The sequence below is a fragment of the Taeniopygia guttata genome, chromosome 5, assembly GCF_048771995.1.
Source record: "Taeniopygia guttata chromosome 5, bTaeGut7.mat, whole genome shotgun sequence".
In the NCBI taxonomy this organism is placed as follows: domain Eukaryota; kingdom Metazoa; phylum Chordata; class Aves; order Passeriformes; family Estrildidae; genus Taeniopygia; species Taeniopygia guttata.
In genome coordinates, this window is record NC_133030.1 from 32,415,116 (window position 1) to 32,431,307 (window position 16,192).

Here is a 16,192-nt window from a genome sequence, read left to right on the forward strand (position 1 = left end):
ATTTTTTGACATGCTAAAAGAATACCTGTAAGCTTTCTGGGGTCAGTGGGAGAGCAGGCCTTTCTTGCAAGCAGCAGTAGTGAAGACAGAATAAGATCAGCCTATGCTTAGTGGCAAGCTACTCAGGCATGGTGCTGGTTATGGGATCTTGTCACAAGCCCACCTCAGTTCCAGCAGTCTGGATGCCTCTGCAGAAGCAGCTCACACAAGGCCTGGCTGTGCAAGTGCACAAACAGGCATGTGTACTCACTCAGGGGGGCTTTCTTATCCTATTGTATTCTTGTTTAGAGTGGGGGAAACTAATGTGAGTCCTGCTGGTACCACGAGGCTTCCACAGTTTATGAATTATTAAACAGCTCTTCAGCAGTAGCAGAATGTGCCTTTGACAATGGTGTGTCCAGCTAATACCCCTCTGACTCTCAGGAGCAAACCATTATGTGTGCAGAAGTGCATATGGCTCACCCTCTTACACTCATCCAGTACAGCAGCTGAGTTGATAATGGGACAAAAGAAAATTATCATCCTCCTTTCCTGATTGCTTCAGGGCTCCTGGAATCATCTAAACTCACAAACTGCTATTAACCCCTTCCCATGAAAATGCCTGTGCCTCTGGCTATACTACCAGCAACTCCTTTTCCAATGTAACAAAGCAAAGAACCTGTCAAAGGCAGTTAATAAATTGAATTTTATTTATTTACAAAGAGGTGTAATTGAAATTGCAGTATTAAATTTACTAAATCATTAATAATAGAGAGTATCTGACAATATTATCATTACTATGCTCAGTTTGTGATGATGTGGTGATGATGAATTTTGCATAATTCACTTTTGAAACCTGAATTAATTTTTCTAGTGGTCTCCAATTCATTTATCCCTCTTCTTAATTTATGACTGAAGAAGTTTCAGGTCATTGTCCTAGAATAGCAAATACTTTATAATCTGTGTTAATTTAACCTAATGTAATTAAATATAGCTATGCATGTGTTCACCTTTAAAAACATCCAATATTGTAATTAGAATAATTAGTAATTGAAAAGTCTAAGACAGAAACAAAACCTTCTAACTGCTTGAGAGCTGTGTTGGCTGTAGCCATTTTCAGGGCTGGGAGAAGAAGAGAAATTTGAGTTAATTTAAATCACTCTTAAAATTAGTAGATATTACTAACTGAAAGGTTTTATAATTCCATATCATGACTACTTAATTACCAAAGCTGAAATGAGGACCTCATAATATTTCAGTTGCTGTCCTAGACCTACTCTTCAATTCTGCATCAAAAGCCAGCATGATGTAGCCCACTGTGGAGGCCCAACTTCTTGCCCTGCTTTTCCCCCCCTCTTTTATTTTTTTCTTTTTTTCAACTTCCCACTTTGAATTTATCCATCTTTAATATTGTTTTTGTACGTTTGTATGACTTTGGTAGCTCTCCTAAAAAGATACCGCTGCCTTGGTTTTCATTCTTCCACGTAAGCTTAATGAATGTACTGGTAAATTACAGAGCATTCCCATTAAGTGCCCTGGGTAAGTGATCTACATCTGGGTATCTGGTAAGCATTCCTCCTTACACTCACTGATGCAAATTACCTATATAGGAATGAAAGTAAAGACTGATTACATCAGCCAAACCCTCAAGTGCAGAAGTTTATCTATTTAGGGGAAGTGAGGATGCTATAAATCAATACAATGTTTTCAGGGAAGCATTTTGTTAAGTATGTCATTAAACTGACCTAATACCAAACCTTTGCTTGCAGGTACCACAACTTCCTGGCTTTTCCTGGCTAAAGCCCTGCCTTTCAGCATCTGATATTGTGTACATTGGTTTGAGGGATGTGGATCCTGCTGAGTAGTAAGTTTGTTTAGATTAAACAATTTTTGTAAAAGTTGAATAATAAGCTTGAAATGACATCCATAAGAGTTGCTAGATTTCAGCTTAAACCAATAATGATTGTTTATAAAAAATTATTTTCACAGCTATATTTTGAAGAACTTTGACATCCAGTATTTTTCCATGAGGGATATCGATCGCCTTGGAATTCAGAAAGTTATGGAAAGAACCTTTGAACAACTGATGGGCAGGTAACAAACTATTATCTAATTTAAACTACTCTTGTTGAACATCTGCTTTCCTGAAAGTTATTTAATAAGTGAAGGTCACTTGCTGTAAGGGAGCTGTACAGAACTGATGCCAGTGTCCAGTATATAGGGAAGTCTCAGCACTGGAACCATTTCATGGTGTTTGCAGATGACTGAGACAGGTTACGACTCACTACAGTTGTGGCTCTGTTTTATACTATTTGGTTCCGTTAAGTAATTCTGCATTTTCTGCAGTCTGACAAGATGTTTGAATCAACTCAGAGTGCAGGATACAAATTATACATACAGCAACTTGACAGTAACTTGAAATGAGCTGTTGGTATGGAAGATGGAAGCATTTGATGGCTTCCTTTTTGGACTGCTCACACACAATGTCCTGATGGCAGCTGCCAGTGCCAGTGAGGCTGGTAAAATCCTGCCACCTTTGAGACCCTTGTTCAAGTTTGGGGAACCAGGTCAGGGAGCAAATCATGCCAGGAGCTGGGAGAGGATCACTTAGAAATGGTGGTAACCTCTCCCACAGGTTAGAACCTGTGCTGCACGCTGCTGTATTCTAAAGGTGTGCTCACCCTTCCTAGATGCAACTGTGCCAAGTAAAGAAAATGGTAATCCAGATGCTTTTCCTTACTGAGCATCTGCAGTAAGTTGGAAGTATGCAGTCTGCCACTTAAATAATTAATGTGAGTGACAAGCAGTGTCCAGTTTATTAAGCTGTCATCAGCTGGCAGATGATATAGTAAGTAACTAACATTTTAGTTTTGAGACTATCTTTTACTACTTCAACAGCTAGGCTACATGGCAGGGTTTGGATATAGCCTTTAAGTATTGACCTGAAAAATGTTAATCTTGATGGACTGTCAGTGAAATCCGTGAGCTTGGTGCTTCCTCCATCCTAGCTGCCATGCACATCAGTGCATCAGAAAGCCTTCACCCTGGCTTTCTGTACAAAAGGAGTGTATCATACACTTCTCCAACTCATTCCACTAAGATGGCAAATACCAGTTAAGATGGTGTAAACTGAAGTACTTATCTTCAACCAAATCCTTGCTGAGTAGCCTAGACAGTAAGGAATGCACATTGAAAAAATTTAAGGCTCTAAGATTGCTTCTCTTGTTTTATTCTGTCTCAGGAGACAGAGACCAATTCACTTGAGTTTTGACATTGATGCTTTTGATCCCTCACTGGCTCCAGCAACGGGGACTCCTGTTCTAGGTGGATTAACTTACAGAGAAGGAATGTACATCACAGAGGAAATACACAACACAGGTAGGAGCTGACCAGCAGTACGGGGCTAAGCAAGGACAGGACAAACTACCTAGAGTTCATACTGGCTATGTTTTTCTGGTAAAAATAGATTGTAAGAATAGTCAAAGCAAAGATGCCTGCAGTCAATTCAGCCTTCACTAAGGTAAAAAGAAGTCCTGTGACTGGGCAATTCCCTTGGTGTTGGAAGCATCTTAACCACCAACAATTTTAACTTAGCAAAAGAAAATACACAATATGTTAACAACTAATGTCAAAAATGTGTAATACTGTTCCTTAATCCTAAACACGAGGTGAGATGTGAAAATGGGCATCTGGAATAAAAAATGGGTGCAAACACTCTTAAATAGTTTGAAGTTCCATTCTAGGATTCAAGACCAACAAATCAAGCTTTCAAAAATATACTGCAGTTGATTCAATATATGAGGACTTTTCATCTTATTACCATCAAGTTTTTATTTAATATGTTTAAACAATATTATTTGCAGTAAAAGAAGGTTAAAAAAATCCCAACCAGACAATAGTCTATATATTCATGAACAGGATGGAAAAGAATATGAAGTGAGACTATTTTATAACCCCTCATTTTTGGATTAGGAGAAAAAATGTTCCTCTCATAAATGTGTGTGGAACATCAAACGTTCTTCTTGAATGTTGAAAGCACAAATAAGTGAGGTAGTGATGATGTAAGGAAAAACCAAATTAAAAACACAAATTTACATCTGAGAACAAACCTCATCCCTCAAGAGCCAATCTTACTTCTCTAAGGGGTAGAGCAGGTCACAAACCCAAATACCAGACTTGCTACAATGAAGAAAAGGCTGAATAAACAAAACCTTGCAGAAGACTGTACCCTTTGTCACAGTAACAAAGCTGCAAATCGTTTTCACAGGAATGCTTTCAGCTGTAGACATGGTTGAAGTCAATCCACTGCTCGGAGCTTCTCAAGAGGCAGTGAAAGCAACTGCTCACCTTGCAGTCGATGTGATAGCAACGTGCTTTGGGCAGACAAGGGAAGGAGCACACATCGCTTTTGATGAACTCCCAACACCCAGCTCTCCAGATGAATCTGACAGTGAAGAGCAAGTGAGGATTTAAGAATCCATGTTGGATATATTGGACAATACAGAGCTCTGCTGAGGCACTTGAGTGGATAGATTGTCAACACTTGGCAAATACTGTTAATGTCTCAATTTTTAAATAAACTAGCTTTTTCCATTGATCAGTGGCTACTTTATTACATAGCAAGATTTATTCATTTAGTTAAGTATATACAAAATGTCAGAATAAAATATTTATTACCTTCTTATTAATCTTACCAGTAGTTCAAGCCTGTTTCTTTTTACTCCCATTCTCTGTCTTTCAAGTGTCAGTACAGTTTCAGTTGAATGTGCTGTCTCATGATTCAGTTCAACCTTCAGACAGTCAAAGGGAGCAGACAGCCCAACCTATTCCTCATCAGTGGAAAAGCTCATCTTGGTCATGAAGGTTCATTTCTTGCGAAAGAACTTGAAGTAGACCACACCTCCCAAGATGGCCAGTTCCAGGATGATGATAATTGACAGCAGCAACTTATTTGTGGTTATTCTAGAGTTAAAAAATAGAAATCCAAGGGTTTTTTTCAGCTTGTTTATGAAAGCAGATTCTAGATCTAGATCACCATCTTACCTTCCCTGTTTCAGCAAGACCACACTGTGCTTTTCAAAAAGCTCTTAACAAGCAGAAAGGGCCAAACTCAATAGTTCACTACTCATGTTTTCCTGGAAATCCTGATTGAATCTCCTATTTCAGCAGTAGCAGTTCTGTTCCTCTTCCCCTGCCCCACAGAAGGCAGATCATTGCTCTATTTGTGCCTACTCCTTCAGTTAAGCAAAGAGGAAAACAATACCTGAAGGCCTGTGCTAAAAAACCCTCACTGTGGTGCTTTTACTTGGAAATATGTTGTTGAAGGAAAACTAAAATCCCAAAATAATAAAGTATTTTTACTACTGAAAACTAGACAGTTATCACAACTTCCTTTAGCAATGGGCATAAAGGAAAGGTTGTGAGATGAGTAGCTGCTGGGAATACAATCTATGAACTGGGTTTTTAAGGCTAATTAAACAATGTAGCTGAACTGCAAATCCACTTCTAGGTTGTGGATTTAGCCATCAAAATAGTACATGGTTAGGCTCAGAACTGTCTCACGGGCCAGCCTAGGACTAACTGCTCTAGGGCACTGGTGTGGGCTAAGCAGATTTCTCTGTGTCATCAGACATCTAACTTGCCAAATGCTGCAGTGATTTATGGCATAGCTTTTCCCAGCTGGAATGAGTGGAATCTGAAGGCACCATGAGCAAGTCACTGAAACTTGCTTCTGTCCTCACCATGGTTTAGATGGTTAAAGACCCCACATCGTCCTGACCAAACAGCACACATTTAGTGCTGTTCAACAGCCTCTACTCCATTAAGCAATTACCAGAGAGGAAAACATACAAATTAACATCTGCATGTGGGCACACATTCTGTTTACACATTCCCTAAAACCTCCCTGCAGTCCCAGCTGCCATTCTATTTTTCCCCCTAAATCCAGCAGACACCAATGCTCCATGCTGCTGTCAGTCACACCACTCACCTCCGAGACATCGAGCGTAGAATCTTGCGACTCTTGCTCAAGTTCTCACTTGTATTCACCAACTGAGGAGAGACAGAAGTTACTTGTCAGTTAAACAAGCACACATCAACTCTGGAAAGATGCACGTGAAAGCAGCTGGTGTTGAAATGCTGCAATGAATTACAGAACAAGGATGACCATGTACTTTCAAAATTGAGACACAACATTGTTTTCTACCCACAATACCAGCTGGAAGCATTACCTCTTTTCTAAAGAGAAATTAAGACTTTTGTGTATACTTTCCCTTAGATACATACAAAGATATGCAATTTGAGACCACTTTTGGCCTCTTTAATTAATATACACATATCAGAAAAGTGGTATTAGTTTCTTCCATGAAATTTATTTTCTGTTACCATCAGAAGAAAGTGATAGATGTGTTCACCCTTGTGCATAGCAAAGTGTTTGAAATGCTGCTCAAGTTCTATCAAAGAAAGAACTGTGTTGCACTCAGAGGTCTAAGTGACCCAGTGGGTACAAGCTCTGAGCTGTTAATGGATAATCCATTTCAGCTTTGTATTGCCCAGAAATGAACGGCCCAGCATATCCAGTCAGCTATTAAGAAACATGTAATGATGTGAGGTTTTAGAAAACTAAAAAAGGTTTTGCTCCACAGACATGATTCATGATACATGGCCACTGGTCTCCAGGTAAGATTTCATTATTCTACTTCCAAACATTCTAGGGAAATGAAGAGTAAGCCAGGTCACTTCTATCACACCTGCCTGAACAATTTCTCTGTAGTTTAACATATTGCCCTCAACTACAAAACTGCTTCTGTGTTTCTTTGCACTGAGATGTGCTGGACAAAGCTGGGAAGAAAACTATCAATTCCATTCAGAACTTAGTAGATTTCCAATCTTCACTATGAAAGAACAAGTACGAAGAAAGTCTGCTTCCAGTTGGAATGTGTGGTTCACACAATTCCACAATTCATTGCCAAAGAGGCTCACAATATAAGTCACAGACCCTTTTTAGTGATGAACACAGCAGTGATGGGTTAACAGTTGGACTCAATGATTTTTGAGGCCTTTTCCAACCTAAACAAGTCTATGCTTCTGTAAACTATCTGTTGACAGACTGTGACACCTGAAGGACTGTAGTATTTTTTATTAGCTAAAGGACAAAAACTATACCTACAAATCTTAAGATCAATTTCCTATCCTACTTTCTAGCCCAAATTTTGGAACAGGACAAATCAAATTCTGACTGAAATTACAGAACTACTTAAACAAAAAAGCTACAGGCTTTCTTGCAATGAGTAGAAAGAACTCCCAAAATCAAGGGTATGGTTTTTGTTTTGGCTGAGTGGCTTATTTGCCAAACTCGGTGTCCCATGAAGTCACTCACCTAAAAGCTTTACACTTGGGATCCCTTGCACAGATAGAAAATCCCAACAATTTGTTAGTTCAAAAATCAAATTGTCAGTTTTGCATATGTGTGTAAACAAAACAAGTAAACTAGTTTTTGAAGCTTTCACAGCAGAAGCAGAGCTTCTTGAACCAAGGATGAGGAATAAACATATTGTCTGATATAGTCCCCCTCTCTGCAAATACTGGAGAGCTAGTAATTAATCCTCTTCTACTACATTTAATTTCATTACAAAAAATTGCTAACTGCTTCCAAAATCTTTTAACTTTAACTAGTAATCTAGTCACAAGGCAAATCCTTAACAATTTTCTAATCTGTAACTTTTTCAGTAATGCTATTTTTTCTAGCAGATCTATAGGTCTAATCTCCCATCTTGCACAGACACAGCAGCAGACATTTGACTACCATGCTTTGGACCCTTCTACAGTAATTATTTTTCTTTTATGAGAACAAGTAGAAATGTGGCAGCCTGAATTTGGTCTGTAGAGATATCCAATCGGATGACTATGCCTAGGAAGGTCCCTGAGACTAATTACTGGCATACAGTTCCCACTAAGTAACATCAGGTTGTTTCAAAGCAATGCCCAGTTTCCTGCTTACCCTGCTCTTGGTGCGTTCCAGCTGCTCCCGCTGCTCCCCGAGTTCCTCGATGATATCCGTGCCAATCTGATCGGTTTCGGCCGCGATTCGGTGCGAGCGCTCGATGCTCTCACTGGCTCGGTTCAGACTGTCTGTGCCCTGGAGAAGCAGCACCCTCTGTGACTGCAGGTTAGTCTGAAAAATAATGGGTGCTTAACTATTAAAGCACAAAGATAGAAGTATTGGGCTTGTGACATTAAAAAGTTAGAATGTGACTCCATAGGCCATATATTTGTATTAGCTGTACATACTTCTTATCTTAACTGATGCAGCTCAGTTAATTTTGGCTGAGCCTTGTTCACCTTGTAAGATTATGACCAAATCTGGTTAAATCTAAAAAGGATACAGCACTGAAGAGTTAAAACAGTTCCAAAAAACTGACTTTGTAACAATTTACTTTTCCATCAAAGAACATTTACATGAAAATAGTACCTTTCTTTTCCAGATGCTAACTTTTACTTCCATTTACATCTAAAGTCAGCCTTATTTTCGACTTCACAGCTGGTTGCCAGGGAAATCTTTAAGAGTTTACAGTCAAAAGGATTAGGAACAAACAGCACTAACAGATGGACTGCTAAGTAACAAAGATCCTCTTTTCATGCCAGCAGCCTGGTCTAGAGGATAAGGAATGTTTGCTGACCTTGGGGTCAGACGGTAGCTCAAAATAAAATGTTTTCTTAAGCTTCAGAAAGTCTAATCTATCATCCTGCTCTCAGGTTTTAGTGTAATCAGTCAAGAGGAATCAAATGCAAAAATTTCCCAAGCTGCAGCACAAGGAAATACTAAGCAAAGAACCCCTCCTTATCTAAAGCAAAAAAATGAAAAGCCCACCTCCATGAACTTTCTGTACACATGACAGCACTTTGAAGACAATACAGAGATTCAGTCTCACTAGCTCAGATATCGCTAAGCCTTTCTGGTAAACAAGAAATTGCTGTACTTTTTGCATTGTAGCAGCAAAACCATAGTGAAAAAAGTGCTAGAGGAAAAATCCTTATATTTTCTTGAAATTATTTACACTAAGATTGCTTAAAAGATAATTCTACTAAAGAACCTATACAATGCACGATTCACATTTTGTAAGTTTTGGACATTAGAACTAGATAAGTTAACTTTTTTTTTCAATAAGTAGCATCACTTCTGTGTTTTCCCTTCTGTAGAAACCTGTGGAATGATTAAACAAAGAGTTTCGGTACAGAATGTCGTGTAAATTACTAACTGCATGGCTTTCAAGGAGTTCCATTTTGATTATATTCCTATCTTTGTTTTAGAACAGAAAAGCTCTCCTCTGAGTTCCAGGTGTTCTTTCTCCTCCCTGAGATATTCATGTTACATGTAGAGAGATATGCAGGGAGTTATACAAGCAGAGAGGTGGCTTAAAGTAGAAACACTGTAAACAATGTGTCTGGGATACTGCTTTTGCACAGTCACAGCACAGCTAAATAAAATTTACATCTAATCCTTACACTCTGTTCATTTTCTGTGGCAAAGATTCCATATTTCGTATCGCCTTGGTTTCCACGGCCCAATCCCAAATCTGTGCTTCTCATCTCCCTCTGGAACATGGACAGATCTCTTCTGTAGGCTCGGATTTTGCTCATCATTTGGTTGCGGAAAGGCATAGGAGCGTACTTCAGTTCTTCCTCCATTTCCCGCAGCTTTAACAAAAAAAAGCACCAAATCTCTTCTTAGCAGCAGCTGTATACTCAAAACTCAGCACCAGATGAAGGGATTCACACGTTTGTGTTGGAGTGGCTGAGGGGGATAACCCTAAACCCCACACCCCATCTAGTATTGAGTACACTATGGTACCCAATGCTGTTGAGCCCATGTGCATTTTCAGATACACAATGTCTCAATAAACACTTGATCTTTTTCCCCTAAAATATCACTCTAAATTTCAAAGTTTGCAATTCTCACTTTCTTATAGTTTAAGCATTTATAGGATGGGTATCACCTTTCTATTATATCTGTGCAACAGCGACAGAATCATAGGATGGTTTGGGTTGGAAGAGACCTTAAAGACCACCTTGTTCCAACACCTCTGCCATGGATAAGGACACCTGCCACTAGACCAGGTTGAATACTGTCCTTGAATACTTCCAGGGATGGGGCATTCAGGGACATCAACCTGATAACAGGGTGGGGCATCACCAGGACTGACTGTTATGACTTTTTCAAATGCCATGGACAGTGGTTTAGCAACTACATCAGCCAATTCCCTCAGGACTCTGGGATGCATCCCATCAGGTCCCATAGATGTATGTACATTCAGGTTTCTCATGTGGTCATGAACCTGGCCATCCCCTAAAGGAAGGAATTTGCTTCCACTGTGCTGGCATGGCAGTCCACTAACCCAAGAGATTTGGGAAAAGAAATTACCATTGAAGACTGAGGTAAACAAGATGTTGGGTACCTCAGCCATCTCCTCATTCAGATCTATTGCATGGGTAAGCACAGCACTAAAGTCATGCTCTGAATATCCAGGCTTGGCAACTGGAGTTACAATCTGCAAGCCACGAGATTCTGGATGCATGAATATTCACACCAACTTCTAGTGGCAACAAATTCAAAATGCTTAAAGCTGTATGCCAACATGAGTTCTCACAGTAGGAGCGCCACAGCTCATACATCACCTAGAGGTACCAGTCAATTAACCCCAGTAAGTTAGCGGAATAAAGCATCATGCTCAGCTGTGACTAAAAAACAACCTAACAAACTGCACACTGAAATATGAAAAGAAAGCTTAACCCATAATGTCTTGCTTTAGAAGACGAGTCACATAGCTTTTCTGGTGCTGTTCCATATCACCTGCTGTCCAGCAAGCCTATACATTACTACAGAAAGATCAAACCAACATGAAAACAGACAATAGGGCAATAAAAAATCCCAGGCAGCAGATTCGCTACATGCCTGACCTAAAACCTCAGTAATTTTAATTGCACCTCCACTATTCTACTTTTTTCAACAAAGTGAAGGCAGTTATCAAAACTGAGCATTTTAAAACCCTCAAAAACACATAAGAATATGGGTCTATATTTATGTATGCATATAAGAATACACAACAGTCTTAACAAACGCAGACACACCTGATCAATCGTCAAACAGTAAAAAAATTAAACACCTGCCTGCCAGAACAGGATCCATAAAAAACGAACATTTGTAAGCACTGTCCTTTTTAAGGCAGCAGTCTTTCAACCATGAGGAAGGCCAGAAGCCTCATACTCACCGTCTCATTGGCTTCACGCTGCTTCTCATCGAATTCTCGAACCAGTTTTTTCTTCTCCTCTAGGAAAGTAAAAGCAGTATGTCAGATAAACTATAGAGAAATGACAACAGAACTCCAACTCAATCCATTAAAAACAAGGAAGCTGCCATAGACAGCTGGCTGCAGAACACCAGGTCAAAATTTATCTCAAATGGGAACAGCTTGTTCTTACAACTTTTCAGATGGCAGTGGGGCAAAAGAGCAGAAATCACTCTTCCAAACACTGAACACTACCTCTGTGACAAAAGAAGTAATTTTTCAAATATTTTTCTGACCTTCAATGTCCACTGACAGAACTTCATGTTGAAAAACATTAGTGTGAAAGAACAGCAAAGATGACACATTAGTAAAGAGCTCATAAATACATTGGAAACACTTGGCAAGATTACTGAAGGTTGAAACTGTAATTTGGATTTGAACAGAACATCAGGTCAATCTACATTTTCAAGTCAGATCTGAAGGTCTTGGCAGACCTGGCACTCTTCATTCCTGTGGTCATAAAGTACCTAAGTACACAGGATAAGCATTCCAGAATTCTCTGAGATAAAAGATGCCACCAAGGTATCACCTGAGGTTCACAGACTAAAGCCCAAACGTTTCCCTCTTGTGGAATGACACGAGTTGTTTGAATTAGCCAACAACACTAGACATTTTAGTTGTTTGAGACAGTAATTTACCCAGATCTGTGTACCTAGGGCTTTGGAGACCAAAGAATGGGTTTCACTGCTGTTACTCTATTTTTGAACAAAATCTTAAGGCATGTATATTTCATGTGTTAAAAAAACTGTCATATCTAACATCCACCATCAATGAAAGTCTAAATCTGAAACTTTCCTTATCTCAACTGAGCAAAAACACATTTCTGCAATCTTTTGCAAAAGCACTGAAGATGAACACCAGAGGACTGTGGTAGAGTACTGCAAACAAAACCAAATTCTATCAGAAATCTGATAACTATGCACCTAGCTTAATTCACCTTTCAAAAGAGTGTTATTCAGTCTTAAACAAAATTCTAGGCAGCAGAAAATGCAGACTGCCATCTTAGTAAAACTCCTCCAATTCATTTGATTAAAGACAAAAGTACATACAACATTATAAAAACATCATCACAATAAAATAAAACTCACTTGCTAATGCATTTTGGTAAGAACAGTCCTCTGCATAAGAGGTAGTTTTTAAACCACTGAGATCTCAACAGAAGATAGGAAAAAACTTGAAGTGTTCAGAACATTGATATACAGCTCCTCTCACATACACAACATGCCTAAGATGTAGGCTTTCCTTCTCAGTTCAAATTCAGATTAAGCCCAGAATTTGTAGAGAACTTAAGACAGAACTAAAACCCATCATCTAAAGAAGTAGCTGTGGTCTCACACAGCACACAGAAGTATTACAGACTAAGCTACATCATAACTAATATATTACAAATCAGCTGGCACCAGGAAATACAGTTTCACATCCCGATTTATTTAGCAGGAAATGCTGACTTAAGAGGTTCTTAAATACACTCTCCTCAACTTCCTCCATGATTTGCATCATATACATTTGTGCTGATGCCATTGTTTGTGTAGCTGGGTTACAAGTGAAATCATGGACATGAACTCTGGAAAAACAGCCTTTGGAAGTCAGTAATTTGTTTCATACAGGTTATTTCACTAATGTGATTCAAGCAGTGCCCTCTTAAACCCATTTTGTTGTCTCAAAGTAATGGAAACCCAGCAGAGATCTGGAAATGCAGCATTTCCTTGCTTTATTTCTCCTGTTCAGAATAATAAGATGCTGCACTTATAAGCTGGCAGCCAAAGAAATGCCAGCTTCCAAAAGGCATAGAATCATGGAATGGTTTAGGTAAACCAAGCAGCTTGAGACCTTTTGGCCAAAGGCCAACAAGAAATCCAGCAATGTGGCTTGAAAACATTCTACTGTATCTGGCTGGTATCCAGAAACACCAAAATACACCGAGAGATTCACTTGGTGTCGCTCTGCATTGAACCACAACCCAAAGCACAAGGACAGAACTCTAAAATGCAGCAGCAGTGCCTGTGCCACGGCAGCATCACCCACATGCTCATCAACATTAAACTAACTTATTTCCAGTCACTTAGAAAGAGATTCAGTTGGAAAGTATAGCTAACTGAATTCATGGAGAGGAAAATACATTATTTTAAACTTATCCAGGCTGTTTCCCCTTCTTACAAATTTGGATGGGGAAAAAAGGGTGCTTCTAGAATTAGGAATTTGTCATCTTGTTTATATAGAATGAAACAGCATTTCCAAACCTCTGCCCCTCAAAGACATCCCAAGGACTATAGGTTCTGTGTTGCTCTTGGAGCATGTGAATTGCCTTAAAAGAGTATTCCAAGGTCTCTTTTATCACCTTCTGAATATTTTGGGATCAAATAACTCAAAAAATAAATATATACTCCCTTCCTCCTAAGTACAAGAAGCAAAGAAAGAACATCAGGACAGTGGAATGACTGCCAGATAGACAAATTCCTAAATCTTAAACTCTCTTAGAAACACTTTAAAAAATGGTGCCAGGATTTTTGCAGAAAAAAAAAAAAAGAATAGAACAGTTGTCTTAAAATTCTGTAGCTTGTCTGAAAATTCAATGTGCAATTATTTGCAATCTATTAAAAAAAATCCCAAGTATCACAAAAATAGTTGCCTGTAAATACTGCATTTAAGCCCACATCTCAGAATTCACTGCTCATAACTACCACAGTGTCAAGGAGACTTGGTTTGACTTCACCAAGAAACTGATCATGTTCATTTCTATAGAGAAATAAGGAGTTTTACCAGAAAAGATATTGCTTCTTTTAAGCTTTTTATCCTTGTTGACCACTAGTGAAATTAAGTCAGGTTTGCAAATTGTCATTCGTGGGTTTCAATACCTTTCTTGTACCAAACTTCCTGAAAATGCTGATGCCAAGGACTGTGACCCTGAACTTAACTCATTAAACAGAAAGTCAGGTAAGAAACAGAATGTTAAGCCCTTCGTGCTCTGTGTTATCTAGTGCAGACTGGTATGTTCTGAACAAACTGTTCTTATGATTTTACACAAAACTGATCAATTGCGGGAGAATGAACACTGCAGGAGAACGTGACTGACAGTCCTTGCCCATCACTGGGGTACAAAACCTGAGCTGAACTACAGCAGCTCATAACAGCCACAGATTACATTTCTCATAGGAAGGGTTCAATCAGAGGCATTCAGTGATACTGGCAAAATTCTCCTTGTCACGTTGCTTCCCTTTCTGGTTCCCAGAACGCTGCCAAGTATCAAGATTGCATCAGAAGCACAGATCCTTACAGAGGACTGTTCTGTGAGAGCATGTTACCACTGGTGTGCTATAAAGAATACCCGTGAAACCAGGCTGTGCTTCTAATACAACTTAGTGTGGCTAGAACGATAGGTTTTCACTATTTTCTGAGTACATACTGCATAAACCAGACTTTTAAAACAATCATTTCAAATGCAAACATTCTCCAACAAATCTACAGAAGCTTCTGGGAAGTTCTGACAATAAAAACTGCTTCTATTTCTGCCAATGAGGTTTTAATTGTGAATCCAACATAGCAAATTAAAAAAAGGGGGGACAAGAACCCCAAACCCCCTAAGCACTACAGTTGTTACAGAATCAATTTAGCTGGAAAAGACTTTGCAGTCATTGAGTCCAATCTGACCTAACATCACCCTGTCAACTGGACCATGGCACTGAGTGCCACATCCAGTCCTTCCTTAAACACCTCCTTAAACTCCACCACCTCCCTGGGCAGCTCATTCCAATGTCTAACCATGCTTTCTGTGAAGAAATTCTTCCTAATGTCCAACTTTAACCTCTCCTGGTGCAGCTCAAGACTGTGTCCTCTTGTCCTGTCACTGGTTGCCTGCGAGAAGAGGCCGATCCCCCGGCTGCAGCCTCCTTTCAGGTGGTGTGGAGAGTGAGGAGGTCACCCTTGAGCCTCCTGTTCTCCAGGCTATACTCCAGTTCAAACAGAAACAGCATGAAAGAGCGTCCAAAGAAGGGCTCCTCCTCAGAGACGGATGCTGTGAACCTAGCACGGCAGCGCTTGCCAGCGGAGTTGAAATGTGCCAGAGCAGAGGAGCTCCAGGGGAGCGAAGCCACACACCTGCAAGGCCACCAGGACATGGCAGCAGCTGAGAACGACACGGGGCAGAGCCACCCGCCTCCTCCCAGCAAGCGCCTACCAGAAGCGACGTTCCCAATCCCTAAACCGCAAAGCCCCCCACACAAAGTCCGGAAGGGACGCTGCCCTCCCCGCTGCTCAAACGCGCCTGTCTGACGAGAAGCGCCCGAACGCTCCCGCCACAGCCCCGCAGCCGGCGGGGACCCCCGGCCGCGGGGATCGGGACCCCGCCCGTGCCCCGAGGAACGCGCACTCTCCCTCCCCGCCTCACCGGCCGCACTGCCCCGCAGCCGCTCGGGGACGCCCCGCAGGTCTCCGTGCAGCCCGCGGAAGATCTCGTGCAGCCGCTCCAGGTGCTCCGAGGACGCGGCCCCGCGGCCCGCCATGGCCCCGCGCCCCCGGCCCTGCCCCGTCAGGCGCTTCCGCCGCCGGGGCCGCCTCGCGCACTGCCTGCTGGGAGCTGTAGTCCCGGGGAGGCGGCCGTGCCCGCACCGCGCGGGGGCGCTCGTCCGCCGCCGCCACGGAGCGCCCCGGGCCGGCAGCGCCGGTGCGGCCCCGGGGCTCCCCGGTACCGGCGTGACCCGCCGCCGCTGCCGCCGCGCTGCACACAGGCCTGGGCGCCTGCCCACGCGCACATCGGTGCACGCTCCTTGCCAGGGTTCATGACATGAACCTCGGCGTGGGGTTGTAAAAATGTGCTTCAAACGGCACTGCCGACAGCCGCCACTGCGCTGTCTCTGCAGACATTTCTCGCT

General features: G+C 41.2%; 2 protein-coding genes across 2 annotated transcripts in view; one reads left to right on the forward strand and one right to left on the reverse strand.

The window, feature by feature from the left end:
- The window catches only part of ARG2 (arginase 2), a 20,141-nt gene extending 15,565 nt beyond the window's left edge, over nt 1-4,576 (forward strand). Inside the window, exons 5-8 of the mRNA XM_002200482.5 lie at nt 1,749-1,843; nt 1,969-2,073; nt 3,221-3,357; nt 4,247-4,576. Of these exons, the coding sequence (XP_002200518.2) occupies nt 1,749-1,843; nt 1,969-2,073; nt 3,221-3,357; nt 4,247-4,452 (543 nt within the window). The 3' untranslated portion in view covers nt 4,453-4,576. The remainder of the gene's footprint in view (nt 1-1,748; nt 1,844-1,968; nt 2,074-3,220; nt 3,358-4,246) is intronic.
- VTI1B (vesicle transport through interaction with t-SNAREs 1B) lies at nt 3,785-15,901 on the reverse strand. The gene is made up of 6 exons (XM_030274497.4): nt 15,709-15,901; nt 11,247-11,305; nt 9,484-9,675; nt 7,979-8,152; nt 5,969-6,030; nt 3,785-4,941 (listed from the first exon to the last, which is right to left on the reverse strand). Exons 1-6 carry the CDS (start codon nt 15,821-15,823, stop codon nt 4,845-4,847), a joined length of 699 nt encoding a protein of 232 aa, XP_030130357.4. The 5' UTR covers nt 15,824-15,901; the 3' UTR covers nt 3,785-4,844.
- Between the last annotated feature and the right edge of the window lie 291 nt (nt 15,902-16,192).